At 53.1% G+C, this 18,282-nt stretch overlaps 1 protein-coding gene across 5 annotated transcripts in view; it reads right to left on the bottom strand.

Annotated features, from left to right (window-relative positions):
* The window catches only part of STK40 (serine/threonine kinase 40), a 37,788-nt gene that overhangs the window by 14,380 nt on the left and 5,126 nt on the right, over nucleotides 1-18,282 (bottom strand). For 2 of the 5 annotated variants that reach the window (XM_029946766.1, XM_029946767.1), the window contains exons 2-4: nucleotides 2,919-3,038; nucleotides 1,465-1,550; nucleotides 979-1,122 (exon numbers count right to left, since the gene is read on the bottom strand). In XM_029946766.1, the coding sequence (XP_029802626.1) occupies nucleotides 979-1,122; nucleotides 1,465-1,550; nucleotides 2,919-3,030 (342 nt within the window). In that variant the 5' untranslated portion in view covers nucleotides 3,031-3,038. Of the gene's footprint in view, nucleotides 1-978; nucleotides 1,123-1,464; nucleotides 1,551-2,918; nucleotides 3,039-7,320; nucleotides 7,403-18,282 lie in introns of those variants that run through there. The other 3 variants (XM_029946768.1, XM_029946765.1, XM_029946763.1) reach the window with 3 other exon arrangements.

Raw genomic sequence — 18,282 nt, 5'->3', positions numbered from 1 at the left:
CTGAGTTTTCAGAGTTGTCTCTAATTGCCCATATAATAAAAAAAGACCTGTGGGGGTGGGAGGCTATTTCCCCTTTATTTTATCCAGAAAATCAAGCTGCCATGAGAATACCAACGATAAGCATGTGCAGGGACAGCTCGGGCTGCACACACGCCCATTCACCTCCCCAAACCTTAGGAGGCGGGTGCCATCATTACATCCATCTTACAGATGAGGAGTGTGACGCATAGGCGGAAGCGACCTGCCGAGGTCACACAGCCTGCATCCAGGGGCTCCAAACATCTGTGCCTCCTGCCACCACACTGCCCGTTGAGGGCCAGGTGCCTCTAGCGAGAGTAGTCCTGGCTGTCCCGTCTGGCCGAGGGCTCTTTAGAAGCTCTGTTGGGGGCTGGGCAGCAGGCCCCCCGGGCACCCTGAACCGGGCCTTCCTCATTTCTGGAGACACAGTTTCAGTTCTGCCCCAAGGAGGGCTCTTTTCAGGGTACCAGGACTAATTAGTACCTTCCCCAAGGGACCTGGCACATCTGGGCTCCAGGGCTCAGGGACACTTGCTGAACTAACAGGAATGCCTGGGCAGGTGAAAGGACTTTTGGCACCCGGAACAACATGTGTCACCTCCCTCCCACCCCGGCCTGGCCCAGCCAGCTCCAGACGCGACACACCCAGAAGGAGCCCCTGGGTCTGTAACTGACCCCGTGCTTTCCTCCCTGCTGGGAGCAGTGGGTCTCCGGAGAGAGAACTGCGCGCATTCCTGTGAAGCCACGGCCATCACGGCAGGGGTGTCGCAGCTAATGTGGCCAGAGCCTGACCTCCCGCCCACGCCACCCAGGAAGTCCTAGCTATCTGGCCTGCAGGCCCGCCCCCCCCCCCCAGCCCCTGGTGGCCGCATGGGCGAGCTGCTTCGGCTGCCCCAGAAGCCAGCCCGGGGTGGGGGGCGGGGGGAAGGGTGGGGGCAGGCAGCCCCCCCGGGTCGCTCACCTGGAAGAGCCCGTGGTGGTGAACGACGCCATCCTGCGTGTGGAGGAGGGAAAGCAGAGAGTACTCGGTGTGTAACAGCATCTTGCCTTGTCTCTCCTCTTGGCTTTCTATTCCTTGGTCTCCCCGCTCCTCAAGGGTAAGGATCTTCAGGAACGCACATGCACAAAAAGACCAAAAACCCAAAAGAGATCTTTTACAAAGCCGAGTGACAAGAGGAAGAGCCGGGGCTCACGTCCGGCCATGCAACACCGCACACGCGCTAGCACACGCATGTACGACGTGCAAGGGTTTTCGCAGTGCGACGGCAGTGTGATTTCGGCTCTGGTACAGCCCTGCGAGACTGCGCGAACCCGACTGCTTCCCGGGAAGGATGGTGCTACTCCTGTTCACGAGCGGTGTGTGTGTGAGGTAGAGGAGAGGGGCGAGCAGGCTGCAGGACGGGCCCCGGGGGTGCCAGGCCTCCCCGACCCCCGGCACGTCACTCACCTTCAGCTGATAGAAGTCATCCGTGCCGTCCTTCCTCGCCAAACACTGCACGATGCTCGGCACCGGGGAGTTGCCCAGGCGGGGACCTGCGGCACACAGAGCCTCGGGCTTACCTGTCTGTCTCTCGCGACACCACACCGTCTTTCCGCTAGATCCCCTCTTCAGGAAGGGGGTGCACGTCCACCAATTCACCCGCCACGTCTCCTGAGGAGAGGATTCTGTGTGCATCTGCCCAAGGCACAGCTGGCTTTTGCAGGCACGTTTCTCAAAAAGAGGGGTTTTCAGCAGTGGGTGGGTGCTGGGATGTCTGAGGAGCGTGTGTTTGAGAGAGAGAGATCCCGGTGGCAGCAACCTGGAGCCTCTGAATAAGCATCTCCAGGGTGAGAAACTAGAGCTCTGGCGGGTCCCCCGGTAGTCTGAGGGGGCCGCCCGGCTGCTCAGAGCACCCGGTTTGCAGAACTTCTGTACTTCTGGAGGTGTATGCAGCTCCTGTCCCTTGAGCTTTCAGATCATAACTCAACATCACAGCGTCACATAACGGTGCTTCGTTAACATACAGTTGAAACGTCTGTTTTGGCTTCCAAGGTCCGGTGTGACTTGGCTCCTGGCCACCTAACTGACGGCGTTTCCCCGCCCCGCCACCAGGTCCAACCACACTGCGCTCTTAGGTACTATCTTGTTAAGCCCTTTCCTGTCTCAGGGTCTTTGCATTTGCTCTTGCTTCTGTGTAGAATGCCTTCCCCTGCTTTTCACATGGCTGGGCTGGGTCCTTTCCATGCCCGGGTGTCAGCCCAAGTATCACTTCCTCATACAGAACCTTCCTTGCCTACCCTCCCTCTAAACCCGTCACTCTCACACATCTTGTTTTCTTCCTTCAAGGCCCTCCCTGACCCAGTGATGTTTGCTCTGTTTCTTCTCCCAGCTAGAATATTAAGCTCTGGTGAGTGCAGGACCTGGCCTGTCTTGTCCACTGCTGCAGCCCTAGCAGGTCGCCCAGGTCTGGCACATGGGAGGCACTGGGAACTATCTTCTCAATGCCCGGGGCGGAGCCGCCTGTGCCCATAAGTCCAAGTCACTGCCCCAAAGCAAAACTCCCACCCAGTCTCCGGCCGGTTGGAGAGTCGGCGTCCTCAGAACCCACCTCGCTCCTGCAATGCTGAGCAAGCAACCCAGGTTTGCTGGGCCTCCAACATCATGCAGAAAGGCCCTGCTGCTCCTCTGGACCACTGGGAACCCCCAACTCCATAGGACTTCTGTGCCAATTTTATAAGACCTCTGGAGGGCTATCCCAAACGCCTCGTGGAATTAACTGTGCCCTCCAAGGATGGCCTAAGAAGTGCCATGGAAGATGGACCTGGGGTTCAGATGCAGCTTGTGTGCCTCCCCCTGCTCACCAGGTCAGCCTGCCCCCACCCTGCCCTGCAACCCCGCTCCCCCAGCGGTCAGAGGCTTACCCAGGATGAATGGTCCAGCTCTCTTTGCATTATTTCCAGAAATGCCACCTCCTAGAGCCTTGGCCCTGGCCGACGTTTCCCCAGCTCCTCTGTCCGATGCTCTCCGCTTCATTCTCAGCTCTAGACAAGACAGAGAAGAGCCCTTCTCCCTGAGCAAGTCAGCGAGTTTCCTCACGCGAACTCAGCCTGCAAGTCTCTGACTTGAGGATGCGTCACACAGCTGCTGCCGCCGCTGCTGTTCCCGCTGCCGCCGCCACCTCCTCCCCCTCTCGGAGGAGCATCGAAGGTTCCCAGTGACAAAGAACCACAGCTCCTTTCCTTGGCTTCAACCAGGGGCTCAAAGGGGATGTCCTTCCAGGCAGCATACACTGGCTATGGAGGTGGGCAGCCAGCCCACCTCAAAGGGGCCAATCAAATGCAGAGAGGACACTGGCTTTGTGCGGATGCAAACTGTGGTCCCCAGGAGACCACCACTGAGAGGAGAGATGGCCTGGAAGTGGCTGTTCCCAAAGTGAAGCCTTCAGAGCCAAGCAGCCTGAGGTGCTGAATCCCCACTGATCTGATCTCTGGGGTGTGGGACGGAGGGGCCCTGGGGTATGAGAATGGCTGTCCCGAGGACCTCCTCTCTCAAACTCCCCAGACTTTTAGGTCCTCTCTGATGGAAGAACACCCCAAAGTTGTCAATGGGAGAGACTGCTTTTTCTTCTCTTTCTCCTTTTCTCAAATTTTTTCTTTAATAACTTTTAAGAAAAACATATATTGTGCATGTAAGAGCCAGTTAAAGGATGCACGTGAATGTGCCTGGAAATCCCTGTCTCCTCCAGGGTTAGGAGGAAAGCTGGACACGGGAGCCAGATTCTAAAAGATATTAACCTCTGGATGTGGATTTATTTATTTATTTATTTATTTTTATTTTTGAGAGACAGAGAAAGACAGCACGAGCAGGGCAGGATCAGAGAGAGAGGGAGACACAGCTCCAGGCTCTGAGCTAGCTGTCAGCACAAAGCCCGATGCAGGGCTTGAACCCACGAACCACGAGATCATGACCTGAGCCGAAGCCGTATGCTTAACCAACTGAGCCACCCAGGCGCCCCTGGATGTGGATTTAAAAAAACAGGAGAGTTGCCCCTTCCAGCTGCCTGTCATTAACAGCTTGGGAAGACTGTTTCCTGAACGGAGTGGGGGCAAGGACACAGATGCTCACAGATGAGTGGACAGAGGGTCCCAGGGGTGCTTAGTCCTAAGGAGGGGCCCTTGGCCCTGAGGCAGCTCAGGGAAAACTTCCCTGTGGAGGTGATACTGGAGTGGGCTGGGCAGGGGCCAAGGTCATTCCAGGCAGAGGGACCTGGGTGAGCAAACCCACACAGGTAAGAAATGGCAAGTAAACAACAAACTCCAAGGAGTCTGTGTTGTTGGGAGTGTACAGCGTGAAGCAGCGGGTGGCGAGAAGTGACCCAGAGAGAGAGGGGGACGGGGCCAGATCTAGGGGACCTGATGGCCAAGTTAGGAGTGAAGCCTTTATCCTTCCATAAGAGGCTTGGGGACACTGAACCCCAACTTCTACATTTTTCTTCATACAGAAATTATTGGCACTCCCCGCAGAAACATTAGAAACACAGATATGCAAAAAGAAGCATAAAAGGTACCTATAATCTCTGCACCTGGATGCGACCACTGCTAACATTCAGGCAAACCCTCCTGTATGTCTACATGCGCACACTTCCAGTTTCCATTATTACAAGAATTTGGACGACACTGTGTGCCCAACATATAAGCTTCCTTTTCTCCCATCTAAAATACATTATGAGGGTGAATTTACGGTAGGTGAAATATATCTCAACAAAGCTGTAAAAAAATTATTAACAGCCCTACATGACAATATCCTACAGCATCACTTGAAATATCTACCCAGTCTCCTTGGTAAGAATATATCATAGTTTATTGGTCCACACACCTATCAGGACATCTGGATTTTTTCTGTTATTATTTTTTTTAAGTAACTGTTAACACACACACATCTTGCCATACTTGTCTCTCTCCCTCAGTATAAATTCCAAGAAGGGGACCTGCAGGGTCAAATGGAGCACACATTTCCAAAGATGTTTGACATATGCTGCCAAGCTGCTCTCCGTGAGGCTGTGCCAATTTACACCCCATCAGTGGTGTGGGTGAATAAGTCCCAGAACCTGCATCAGTAAAAGGCGAAAGATTTATATGATCTGAAGAGAAACCAGAGTATTCCAGAACCTGCATCAGGACTGAATATATATTAATTTTTAAAAACTGCCAATTGATGAATAATAAAAAGAACATCATTGTTTAAATGCCTACCTAACTCCTTAATTCTTCATGAGGTTGAACTACTTTACATATACTGGTTGCATGCATGACTTCTTCCATGCATGTCCAGTTCATTTCTTTTTCCATTTTCTACTGTTTTGAGTGTATTCATCTTATTGATTTGTGGGAACTCTTTATATATTAAGGTTATGGCTGACATAGGATGGAGTTGTCCTTAATGTTTTAACATTTTGCTAATTTAAAAAAAGGTGGCATGCTTATGTAGTTAAATAGCTCTCTTTTCCCTTTGTTTGTTTGGCTGTTATTCTTGGAAGGCCATGCCTAATCTGAGAACAGGTGCACATTTAAGTTAGCTTAAATCTTCACGTGCTGACATTGTGGCCCTTATTCTAAACTCCAGGAGACTGACTCCAGCAGTGAAATGGAAATTTCACACCTCTAGTCCAATCTACCAGGCTTGCCTCCCATCAAGCCTCCGTTTGTTTTCAGAGCTATGCCACTGAGCTTGGACCCATGACTTCATTCTGAGAGTAACTAGGACCATATAACCAGTAGGCCTTGAGAGTCCCCAGATGGAGCCGAAGCCACAGTTAGGCTTGGCCATGACTTCTGCCAAAGAGGCTTGTGCTGGATGTAGATTCAAAATCACTCATACAAGAAGAATGAAACTGCTTCATGAAAATCTGGACAGTAATGTGTCTGGAACAGTGTTCTCACCCTTTGCCAGGCTTACTTCTATGCAGTTTTTCTCAGTTTTTTGTTTTTTTGTTTTTTTGCAGATTCGTCATCTTCATTGTAATCCATAAATACATCAGAAACACATGGATCCAGGTGCCTGGGTGGCTCAGTCAGACTCTTGATTTTGGCTCAGGTCATGATCTCAGTTGAAGCTCTGTGCAGATAGGGTGGAGCCTGTTTGGGATTCTCTCTCCCTCTGTCCCTCCCACACACTTGCTCTCTCTCAAAGTTAAAAACCCTACTGTTCCTCCTTAATTTTCTCTAAAGGGTAGTTTTAAAAAGGGGTCATATGTGCTCCAGCTTCTAAACCTCCGGACTTACCTCCCCAAAACAGCATTTGTTACCCACTTTTGCAACTCCCCCTGCCAAGTAAAGTACCCCAAAGCACCAAGTGTCAACTGCCAAAGTTAGGTGAGGCTCCTCTTCAATCCCCATATCAAATTATCTGGATTCCTGAGCAACTGCAAGTCCAACTCATGGCTGTGTCCTTTCTCAAAAGGCTCATCCTTCTCAGTTTAAATATCACCTCCTCAGAGAAGCCTTCCCTGATATTCCACCACCACTGGGTCTCAGCATTCTGTTGTGGAATTTTTGTTCACAGCATTTTCCATAGTTTGTGATTATGTATTTATTTGTATGTCTATAGGCTTAATGTCTTCTCCCCACCACGAGACTAATGTTCTGCAAAGAAAATAAAAAGTGTGGGTGTATATAAACCACTGTGCCCCCAGTGCCTGGCCCAGCTGATACTCTAGGAATGGCAGGACGTCTTCCCTCCAGTTGGGGGTGGTACTTGCCAGGTCAGCAGCCCTGCACCCCTGCCCTGGGAGATAAGCTGGTCTCGCTCCCATTCGGGCCATCTTCGCCATCCTCCCTGGAACATTAAGCCCCTTGTCCCCTCCTGGCTCCCTGAAGAGCACCTCGGAGCCTCCATCGCTTCTGTGTAGACACTGCCTGGACACCCCCGCACAGGCACGGTCTAGACAACAGTTTGCCGAGAGCAGCTGCAGCACAGACAATGAGTGGGCTCAGCCTGACCCCACCTACCCCACTCAGGATTCAGCTCCAGCAAATGGCTTGGGAACCGCTCCAAAATCTAGGTTGACAGAAGGATGGAAGCAGACGGGCAGGGAGAGGGAAAAGATGCTGGCAGGGGAAGTGGCGGCAGGGCTGTTTCCCTTCCCGAACATCCATGCCTGCCACCCAGGGCTGGGGGAGCAAAGGAAGCAGTGTGAAGAGGCGGGCCTGGGAAACGGGGAGCCGCTAACAGGCTCCCTGGAGGGGTGAGCAAAGACAAACCCCCGGGGGACAGACCCTCCTGTCCCCCACACCCCCACGGGTATACAGGGAGGATGTGCCTCACCCCCAATCGTCCTGATGGGTTCTCTTCCACAGACACACCTGCAAAGGGTCCACAAATACTCCCACAGGGAAGGCTGCTCTGAGGGATCTTGACTTCCCGGTGAGATCTGCAAAGTGAAAGGTCTGGCTACCCTGGTCTAGAAGGATTTGGGGCCAGGCCCCTCCACTAACACTAGTCCTTAGGCTGGGCTGAAGAGCCCTGGACCAGTCTGGCTAAGGGGCAGCCGTTTGCCTGGTATTTCCTGGGCCCCTGCTCAGCTCCCCAGTAACTCAGCAGTCCTGGCTTAGAAATCTCTGGAGCTTTCAATTTGTCAACTATTCCAGGCGCTACCTCCTAAGTTAGCACTGGTTCCCTTAGAACCTGCACTCACTGGGAAGCTCAGTGAGGCAACGTGGGGGTGAGAGGAGGAGGCTAAGAGGTAGGCACTGAAAGAGAACCAGGCTGGCACCCCCCCGTCTGCAAGCTGTGGGCCTCAGTCCTGAGAGGGCTGGGGGTTCACTTGCTTAGCCCAGCACTGGAGGGCCAAAGCTCTGTGACAGCCACCATGGCCTGCCCAAGGGAGGGGGATGCCTGCCCTACCCTGTCAATTTGGGGTTGAGGTCATTTCACCCTAAATATATTGGGGGATGTTAGTCTAGCTCTCCCGAAAGGCGACGAAACCCATTAGCAACACGCAAGATTCTGAGGCCCATGATGCCAAATCCAGGGGTGCAGTGTGACAGTACACAGGACAGCTGGGCAGGGCAGGGGCAGGCAGGGCACCGTCCAGCATGGTGGATATACCTACTCTCAACCCCAAAAGGAGGTGGGTTGCAAAGAGAGATGGTGCTGAGGCCTCCCCAGCTCGGTCTCCTCAGTTCCATCTATTACGAATAGCTGAAGCCTGGCCCAACTAAGGGCGGGGGGCCCCCTATCACTCACACCCAGAAACATCCCCTCCACGCAGCGATGCAGACACCCCACGTAGCGGACACTCACCCATGCACAGAGCCGGGGGAGCCTCCCATCCCCCCACGGTCATGAGAGGCAGCGATGGAGCCTGCCCACTGTGCAGAAAAGTTCTGCATTCCACCTGGGCTTCTTGCTGCGACTTCTGGGTTCCTGGAGAGATGGGTGACTGTGTGCACCCAACCAGTGAAGGCAGAGTGCAAGGGCAGTCCCCGCAAGGAGCAGGCACAGACCCTGGCCTGGCACTCTGCTGGCTGCGTGCGTGTGCGTGTGACAACAATGGCAGCTGCTAGCCACAGTTTGCTAGCAGCTTCCAGTGCCTGCTAGGAGCCAGAGGACTGTGTCTACACTGCAGGGTCAGGCAGAGCCGATGGTGTCAAGATTCAAGCTGTCCCTGTCAGCAGCCCCTACACCCAATCCCATGTTTCCTGGCTCTGTCAAAACAAACCAAACAAACAAATCAAAATTCTCTGAGTTGTGCAGACTTGTGTCTTCTAGACCTTACCTCTGGCTGTGTCTACTGGAGGCAGGGACCCCGCACTTCCGGTCAGCCCACCTGGCACCTAGAAGTAAGTGCAGTGCTCCCACCCACCCCCGGCCTCAATCCTATTTGCTACACATGTGTCAAGGGTCTGTGTGTCTAGACCCACATCAGACCCCAGAAGGGAGGGAGAAGAGAGCCTCGGTTGACACGACATGAAGGCGGCACAATAACACGATTAGAGCAGCGTGTATCAGTCTTCTTCACTGCACAACACAGAACCATTTGTACAACACTTGGGGGTGAAAGAACAGGGGACCCCAGCTGTCCTATGCCTGGTTTAGTCACCCTCTATCTGAAGGGAACACCGTCTTGATCCCCACACTGGCTGGGGACCTCAGAGTCAGCACAAACGTTTTGTAGTAAGTCAAACCTGGTTTAAACCCCAGCACCATCACTTAACAGTGATAAGATCTTGGACAAGTTACTTATTCAGCATCTACAAAATACAGAGCACAACATCTACCTTAGGAGGTTGGTCTAAGGATTAAGAAAGATAACTCATGCAAAAGTACCTACCAGCATACTGTAAGCATCTGGTGACTTGTGTTATTATTAGCTTCAACATAGTAGGTTTGTGTCTCTCCTGCCCAAAGTGGGCACTGAATGGGTATGTGTGGTGGAGGAAGAAGGCAGAAGAAGGTACCCTGAGTGAAGTTGAACCTGCCATTGGGCTGTTGGCCTACCACTGCAGGCCAGGGGAGTCGGACGGCCAGCCTGAATGACATGCTCACCTCAGCGTGGGGAGGGGAGGCGGCCCAGGGGCCAGCCGAGCTGCGGAAGAGGGGCGGGGTGCCCGGCAACAGGAGGGCAGAAGCACACAGCATCTCGCGCTCTTGTCTTGTTCCTGTTCACGGGTCTAGGGGGAAGCAGAGGCTGGAACACCAGCTGGCAATTATCAACCCGGGGCACAGTAAGGGACTGTCCAGGATGATGAGGCCACCCCACTTGGACCCTGTGTCACGATCCAGTTGAGGGTGGGGAGGAGTCTGGAATTGAGACCTGGTGCCCCTAGTCCAAGATGTGCATTTGTCAAAATGACCAAATTCTATCATTAAAAGATCTGTGAGACTCACTGTGTGTAAATACATCTCAATTTATTAAAAAACAACAACAACAACAACAGATCTGCAACCTTAACCAAATGGCCAAAGTTAATATCACCAATAACAGAACTGATATCACATAACTCCTGACACAATTGCAACTTATATTATTACCATTTTGCCCCAAATGTATAACCTGAATGTGATCATGAGACAAACCCAAACTGAGGGGCATTCGGCAAAATGGGCCTGTGGGCTTCAAACACATCAGTGACTGGCAGGTGAAGGATGGATGGAAACTAAAGACAAGACAAGGGAATGCAGTGTGTGATCCAGGGTGGAAAGGTCTAAAGAATGTGACAGGGCAACTGACAGCATCTAAATACGGACTGCATCAATGTCGATTCTCCTGAATTTGAAAATTGCTCTGTGCTTACATGGGAGGATGCCCTTGCTCTTAGGTGACAGCTGCTGAAGGGTCACTATGCCTGCAACGTACTCTGAGGTCAGAGATGGGAGAAAGTGCAACCCACTGGAGGGAGTAGTTCCCAAGACCCTGGAGGAATCTGTTGTCCAGATTCACAGATTCAAAGGGACTCCTTGTGGGCCCATGGCCCACAGTGGCAGGATATGGGATCTCCCCCTTGTCAGGCAGAGCTAGGCTGGCATGAACCTGGAGTTCAGTCCTGAACGACCTCCTTCCACCCCGCAAACACCTGACTAAGGGGAAAAAAGGAGGCCTCTGTGCAATCTCCAGGTCTGCCCCCTGGTGGTGTCTTTCTGCAGCACACTTCTGTCACAGGGTTCCTGCACCAGGTGCACCACGTGGGAAACCACTCTCCGTGGCTGTGGCCGATCAGGAAGTTTGCAGGAAAGACTCTGGGAGAAGACCCCACTTCAGCTGCCTGTGTAACGGGGGCTCGGACTAACAGATTCCAGCACCTTGCACATTCTCTGTTCTGGGACCCGGGCCTGCAGGTTTTCTGTCTGTCTCTGTGGTGGGGCTCCTCCGACGCCCTTCTGGTCTTCAGGAAGAAATCCTAACTCCTCAGACCCAGAAGACCTCTCTGGCCGCACTGCCTCAGCAGGCCCCCGAGATTCAACCACACCAACTGACTCACAATTCCCCGAACACCCTACCCCTGCCCTCTTCTCCCTGCTTGGCTCATCCTTCTCCCTCAGTCCTCACTGTGAGTCCTTTCCTCTTGCAGCTCCCAGAGCACCTGAGCAGACCTCTGTCCCCAGCCACTGTCCTGGAACCATGGTGTATCTGGGGTGGGGATGGGGATGACCCAACTGGATGCTGGGTGTACGGATGGATGGTTCATCAGCTCATGGCAGGAGACAGAACCCAGGGTCAGGGAGACAGGGGGTCACAGCTGCAGGTAACTGGGTGGCAAGGGTGCTGGGAACCATTTGTCCAGGCGGAGCCCCACGTCAGAAATGTGCAGATGCCTGGGGCAGGGAGGGTTCTGGGTGGGCTGATCATGGGGCCTTGGGCTTAGACAGTGTTTGCGGCCAGAGAGCAGACCCCACAGAGGGGTGACTCGTTCACAGCACGCCTGAGGCTTGGGCCCGAGCCCTCACTGGCAAAGGGACAGACTAGCCCCATTTGAGAGAATCCAGTGGAAAGATCTGCTTTCCTGCAGCAAGATGTGGGTCGTGTCAGTGATGTTTGGCCTGCCCTGCACAGCAGGGGCGGGTTCTATGGGTCACTCTAGGCTCATGGTTTGAAGGTCTTTCTGGTGGTCAGAAAAATTCCCAGCACTCTCTCTACCCCTAGAAAAGGGAACTTCTGGCTCAACTCTGCCGCTTATCGGACTACACCTGGAAAGAAACACCAAGGCTGGGGGTGAGCAGTGTGAAGTCTGAACACGTGACCCAACTAAGACCTGTGGATCTGCTTTACAGACCAGACCCCTCCACCCTAGACGTCTGCCAATTCCCTCGAAAATTCTCCAGGCTCATTCCTGGACGGCGAATTTCAGACTCAGGGCCCACGTGGGAGGCCCATACCCTCACACGAACTCTTGTGGCAACTAACTTTTGCACAGAGCTCTATAGCTTACAGAACACTTTCCAATACATGATTGTAACTGATCCCTCCCACCTCTCCTCAAACACGGCATTTTCTCGAAAAAGAAACTGAGACTCAGAGGCACTGAGCCCCGCCTCAAGTTCTCTGGCTGTTGGTTGAAAGAGGTGGGAAGTGAGCCTGGGTCTTCCAACTCTGAATCCTGTACTCTTCCTACCTGACCACACTGCTTCCTCCGCTGTTCCTTCCCTGCCTGGTGGTGGCTGTGGTCCTAGGAATGCCACCCACAGAGAGGGGGGTTCCCTCTGGATTTCCTCATAAGCAGTCATTCTCTTGGAATCGGGGCTCCCAGTCAGAAAGCTGCCGGGGAGCCGGGAGAGGGGCCGTGCTCATCCCTGGGTAAGGAGGTGCTTCCGGCCCCTGAGCAGGTCTCTCTGGAGAGAGGGGCCGAGTCGAGGTGGGGTTTCTGAGATATCCTCCCAACAGCCAACAGGGCAGTGTCCGCCAGCCCTCTGTGACCCAAGCATTCTGGAAGCCACCCCCACTGCACCCCAATACTCATGTAGGTGCTGCTACTGGTGCTCCCAGCTTCCCGACAGATCCGCTCTCCACCCACAAAGTCAACTCGGTACCAGACGAATTCACAGCCCATGGAACCCCAAGTGTTTCGAACCACAGACCAGGGACCCAAATGCCAGCTGGGAGAGTAAGATGGATTTTGAGGTCAGATAGGTCTGGGTTCAAAGTCCAGCTTGCTTTGTTCCCCTGAACTGGTCACTTGCCCTCTGGGAGAGCTGTCTACCCTCTCTGGGCTTCAGTTTCCTCATCTGTAAAAGAGGAATCACAAATGGTCAGATGCAATGCCGTGGCCGGCGGTATCACAAGGTCTTTGCTGGGGAAGGTGAGGGTCCCCCACTCGAAGCGGAGGTAACCTCCCTGGTGACAAGTCTCTCCAGGTGCATTCCTTTTTAACCTATCCCTTGACAGGCACCTACTGCTTGCCAGGAACTGTTCTAGTGCCTTCCTAGATTTTCTTTCCTTCTCACACTTGATGAAGTAAAGATTTCCCCCTTTTATTGCTCACCAGCCAAAGCCTAGAGACCCTGGCCAGCTTACCAGGCCCAGAGGAGTCTGAGACCTGTTCTCTTCTACTCCTGCTAGCTAAAGCACAGGGGGCTCTATTTATCAGCTTTTCCTTTGAGTGTTAATGACAGCCACCTCCGAAGTAGGCATGAACCCTCTCCCTGGGAGCCTGAAGGCTATAAGGAACCTCTCCAGGAACCCACTGGAAGCCATTTGCTTCTGAGCTCAGGATGGAGCTGGGGGATGGGGAGGCAGATTAGTAATCCCTTGGCTTCAGCCAGGACTCCCTGATGACAAAGATTCATGCATGCGCTGTCATCTTCACTGTTCCAAAACAGTGTGATGATTTTGCTCATTTTTAAAACGCAGGATATGTGCAGCTCCAATTTGTCAAGAATACATAACATCACATCTTTCCCTAAATGTTGCCTTCCTGCCTCGGGGTGGGGGTGGGGGGTGGTACTGAGGAATTGGCGGCTTCTCACCAGAGCTGGCTCTCTTGCCCAGGGTGAACCCCGCCCCCTGAAGCCCGTGCTGCTCTGGGCATGTGGGAGAGTACCTGCAGCAGCCAGAGAGGAAGTGACTCAGCCCAGTGGGAAGTGGGAGGGGCAGGCAGAAAGAGGGCCCCGTGCCCAGCCTGCTCCCCCTCAGCACATCCACGCCAAACCCATCCTCTGTCGCCGCCTTTCCCCAGCAGGACTGCAGTGTGACCAGCGGAGCAGTCCTGGGGGCCAGCTGGGGCCCGAAGACCCCACTGCTCACAGAGAGCCCAGTGTCTGCAGTTCAGAGGTCTAGCTCTGGTGTCCTTTAGGAGGCCAGATTCACACACCAGGAGATTACATAATTGGTGATGTCCCTCTTCACCCCGCTGCCCAGAGGAAGTCCCCACAGGGCTTCTCTGTGGCCTCCATGATGGCTGGGTAGGGAAAGACTGGGGGCAAAAGCCCCTGGACAGGAGGATGGGTTCCAGAGTGATTCTGGGAGGCAAGGCCCCAGGGCTGTGCACACACAGGTGGACCCACAGGCCTCTATGGGGAAGAGACAAATAAATGGAAGAGAGACCTGTCCCTGCAGAAGGGGCACAGGTGTCACCAACGGTGACTCTGAGTTCCACCAGAGCAGAATCCAGGGCAGCAGCACCAGCCTTGCTGCCAGCACACCCCTCCCAAGGGCCTCCGGAAGCAGCTGATGTGACAATAAATAATCCGTCACTGTGTGTGGGTGTCAGAGGAGGAAGGGACACACTTAATAGCTCTTTCTCAGCCTGTGCTGCTCTGGTATCTCCCACCCAGAGAAGGAGCCTGGGGAAGCGGCCAAGCACACCAGCTTGGGAGACATTCCTGGTGGCCCCTGGGCTCTGTGGGGGGCCTTGTGCCTTGCCCTGACAGCCCTCCCCTTTCAGGCCAGCCTGCCCTGCTCCTGAGGGGACTCATCCTCAGCTCAAACCATCAGTTCTTGCCTTCTGTCATGACTCAGCCAGGGAACAAGGTTTGCCACAGGGTCCCACGTGGAGTTCAGGTTCTTGCCACCCACAATGGCCCCAATCATGCAGGGAGAAAACAGCGAGTGACCGTGGGAAGGCAGGTGGAGTCTGAGAGCCACCTCTGTGTCCGCTGCGCAACCTGAATATGTGCCTCTGTGCTCCACAGTCGCCTCACCTACCGGAGGGGGACGGCACGGCCCCTGCACAGGGTTCCCTGAGGACTGCCGGGAGCCAGTGTGTGGGAGGCACTAGACAAATGTTAAGTTTCCTTCCTTCCACCCCAGATTTCTAGAGCGACAGACGGGAAAGCCCGGGCCAAGCCCAGGTACACGTGATTCTCTCTCTTCATACTGTTTTAAACAGCAAAAATCACTACCATCATCCTATAAGAAAGGCGATTTGGACTGGGGTCAGCCAATTGCCTCTATCAGCAATTAAATTCAGGGGCACCTGGGTGGCTCAGTTAAGCGTCCGTCCGACTCTGGATTTTGGCTCAGGTCATGATCTCACGGTTTGTGAGCTCAAGCCCACCGCTGGGGCACTGTTAGTGAAGTGCGAGTCTGCTTGGGATTTCCCTCTCTCCATCTCTCACTGCCCCACCCCTGCTCACGCTGTTTCTCTCTCAAAATATTAAAAACTTGAAAAAAATTAAATTTAATTACATTTCACAACTTTAACGATGAACAAAACAGTTCAGAAATGGGGCAGAGTGCCCCTCGGTGAGCCATTCAGAGGGCGGGCCCACTCGAGGCTCTCACCTGTGCTGGGCCACCGAGAGGCCAGCCAGGGCCAATCCTGAGACCCACGAGCCACCACCAACAGACGGCACATGCAACGGCGAGGGCACGTTCGCCAGATGTCTGCTTGCCTGTGAATCTGGAGAGGGTGAGTTCCTAGGAGCGAGGCCTGGCCCTTGTCTACTTCAGAATCCCCTGCACGGGCTCGGCAGGTGCGCAGCAAACAGCTGTAAACCAGAGCCAGCAAAACAAAGGAAAATATATGCCCCGGGCCCAGCCTTTTCAGTTCAGGGGATTTATCCTTCAGAAATATCCACGCCAAGTTCACAAAGACAAATGTGCTCAACGAGGGTCCCTGTACAACCATGCGTCGCAGCAAAAACCCACAAAAGATAAAACCACAAAAATCAGAACACACACACACACACACACACACACACACACACCCGGACAGGAAACACCCTAAACGTTCACTATATCACGTTCCATCCGACGGACTATAATGCAGCCTATGTGACTAGGTCCGCACCTGCTGATAAAGATGTCTACGATATATTACATTATTAAAAAAAAAAAAGCAAATCAGTACTATTTGTACTATTCGTGTAATAGGATCCCATCTGGTAAAAAAAAAAAAAAAAAAGAAAAAAATCATACACAAGTTCTTAATATGCACAGGAAATTTCTAGGAGAAACTTAACGGTGGATACTTCCAGGCAGGAGAGTTTTATTTTATGTTCTTCCATGCTGCTTAACTGTTTTGCCACATAATACTATAACAATACTTTCTTTTAAATCTAAAAAGTTTTTTAATCCATTAGAATTGTTGAGAATATGATCAGGCCCAAGGGAGGCCGGGCCTCAGAGAGGGCACACTTGAGGAGGTATGGCACGGGCCATGTGCGGAAGTGCCCTGAATGTACCAGTGTGGGCCACCGCAGGCTGTAGCAGGACAGTCGGGGGGAGGGGCAAAACCGCCACTCCAGCACACTGACGCTCTCCCAGGTAGCTTGCAAACATGCTTGTGAGGAATTTCCTCCTCGCCAGCTGGCGTCCACAGGGGCTGGGGGACACCGAAGTATTGGAACTGGAGACCTGGAACTTGGCTCCTGATGTCTCTTCCGGAACACTCACAGACCCGCCAGCAAAGAGCTTATCTGGGCCTCATCAGAGCTGCCCCTGGGTCCTGACTTCGAACTAGGCACTAGGCTGAACCTGCTACAGACAGTAACACCTCGTGTCTCGTCCCCGTTACCACCTTAGGAGTGGGCAGCATTGTGTCCATTTTGCAGGGGAGGAAATGAGGCTTGGTTCAAGGTCACTCAACTAGCAAGTGACAGAACTGTGTTTTGAAGCCAGGTATGAGCTAAGCCTAGGCCCTTACCTGCTAAGTGATACAGCTGATAGTCTCCTTATCCAATAGCCACAGGGCACGGGGGGGGGGGGGGGGGGCGAACCTGCTTTCATAAAGCGGTAGTTTCCATTCTTCAGGCAAAGAAGGGACTGCTTCAGCATTGCCAAAGACCCTTCCAGCTCTACAACTCTGTGAATCCAAGATTCCACGTGGGTTGGACTCCCTGGGGCCAGAGCCGGGCCAGGATGAATGGCATGGCATGGGCTCTAGAGTCACACAAGTGTAGGCTGGAAATATGGCTCTGCTCCTACTGGCTGTGAAGCAGTAGACAGGTTGCTTAACCCCTCTGAGCCTGGGGGTGCTCCTCCGTAAGACAGAGACAGCCCCTCCTTCCGTGGAGTCTGAGAAACAGTCAATCTGTACCGCGGAGTACTTAGCAAAGGACCTGGAAGGTGGTGGTAATCTCCCTCTTTATGGCTGCTTTCCTTCCTGTTCCTTCAGGAGGGACCACGTTGGGAAGAACAGTCAGAAGAGACGGCACCCTGAGGAGCTCACTCCAAACACAGTAACACAGGAGCTCCACTCCCACTGCAAAAAGTAGGATTCTTGCTCTCTAGGGTTGGCAGATGCCAGAAATGGGGTTCCAGAAGCCCCACAGAATTCTGGGCTAGCCAGTGCTAAGGTCTTTTTTTTTTTTAAGGTTTTATTTATTTTTGAGAGAGAGAGAGACAGCGTGAGGAGGGGAGGGTCAGAGAGAGAGGGAGACACAGAATCTGAAGACAGGCTCCAGGCTCTGAGCTGTCAGCAGAGAGCCTGATGTGGGGCTTGAACCCACAAACCGTGAGATCATGACCTGAGCTGAAGCCAGACACTCAACCAACTGAGTCACCCAGGCGCCCCAGTGCTGAGGTCTTCCAAATAACTGAGCTTCTCCTTACAAGGACCTGCTTATACACCTCAAACCAGCTCTGCCCCAAACCCAAAGACAAATGACAGGCACATCAGTCCTGCTCTTGCCAAATCCCCCACAATGTCCAGGATACTTTTTCTTCCTCCTGGACTCCTGGGTCACAGACTCTTTAAAGGCTAAACATCTTCTGTCTCTTTTGCCAAGTAGGCGGCAGTCTGTAAACATATTTAGAGGGGATAGCTTCACTCCGAGTGACAAGAGCCCTTCTCAGTTTTCTCTGGGGCTTTCCAACAACTAGACTTGCTTCGAAGTCCTCAGGCCTGTATACTACTGTACTGCGGAAGCTCTGGGGAGCCTGAGCTCACTCCCGAGGTAGACTGCCATTAATCAGAGAGGATGACCATGGGGCTGCAGTCTGTTTGGGGGCAAGGAGTCCTCAATGCTCCCACAGGAAGGGGCACCTCAACCCAAAAGAATATCCTTGCTCACTGGAGCAAAATCAGGCTGTTCCAGTTTATTAAAGCAGGGGGGGGGGGGGCTAGAAATTCTTTTTTAATTAAAAAATTTTTTAAAAAGTATTTCTTCTCGAGACAGAGAGAAACAGAGCATGAAGAGGGGAGAGGCAGAGAGAGAGAGGGAGACACAGAATCCGAAGCAGGCTCCAGGCTCTGAGCTGTCAGCACAGAGGTTGATGCAGCGCTTCAACCCACAAACTGTGAAATCATGACCTGAGCTGAAGCCAGATGTTTAACCAACTGAGCCATCCAGGCGCCCCTCTAAGGTAATATAAATCAAAACAAGCAATACCATCCTTTTCCCTCCTGG

Source organism: Suricata suricatta, chromosome 8, assembly GCF_006229205.1.
Source record: "Suricata suricatta isolate VVHF042 chromosome 8, meerkat_22Aug2017_6uvM2_HiC, whole genome shotgun sequence".
Classification (NCBI taxonomy): Eukaryota; Metazoa; Chordata; class Mammalia; order Carnivora; family Herpestidae; genus Suricata; species Suricata suricatta.
The sequence above is the reverse complement of the archived record's forward strand: the minus strand, read 5'-3'. Positions and strand labels throughout refer to the sequence as shown.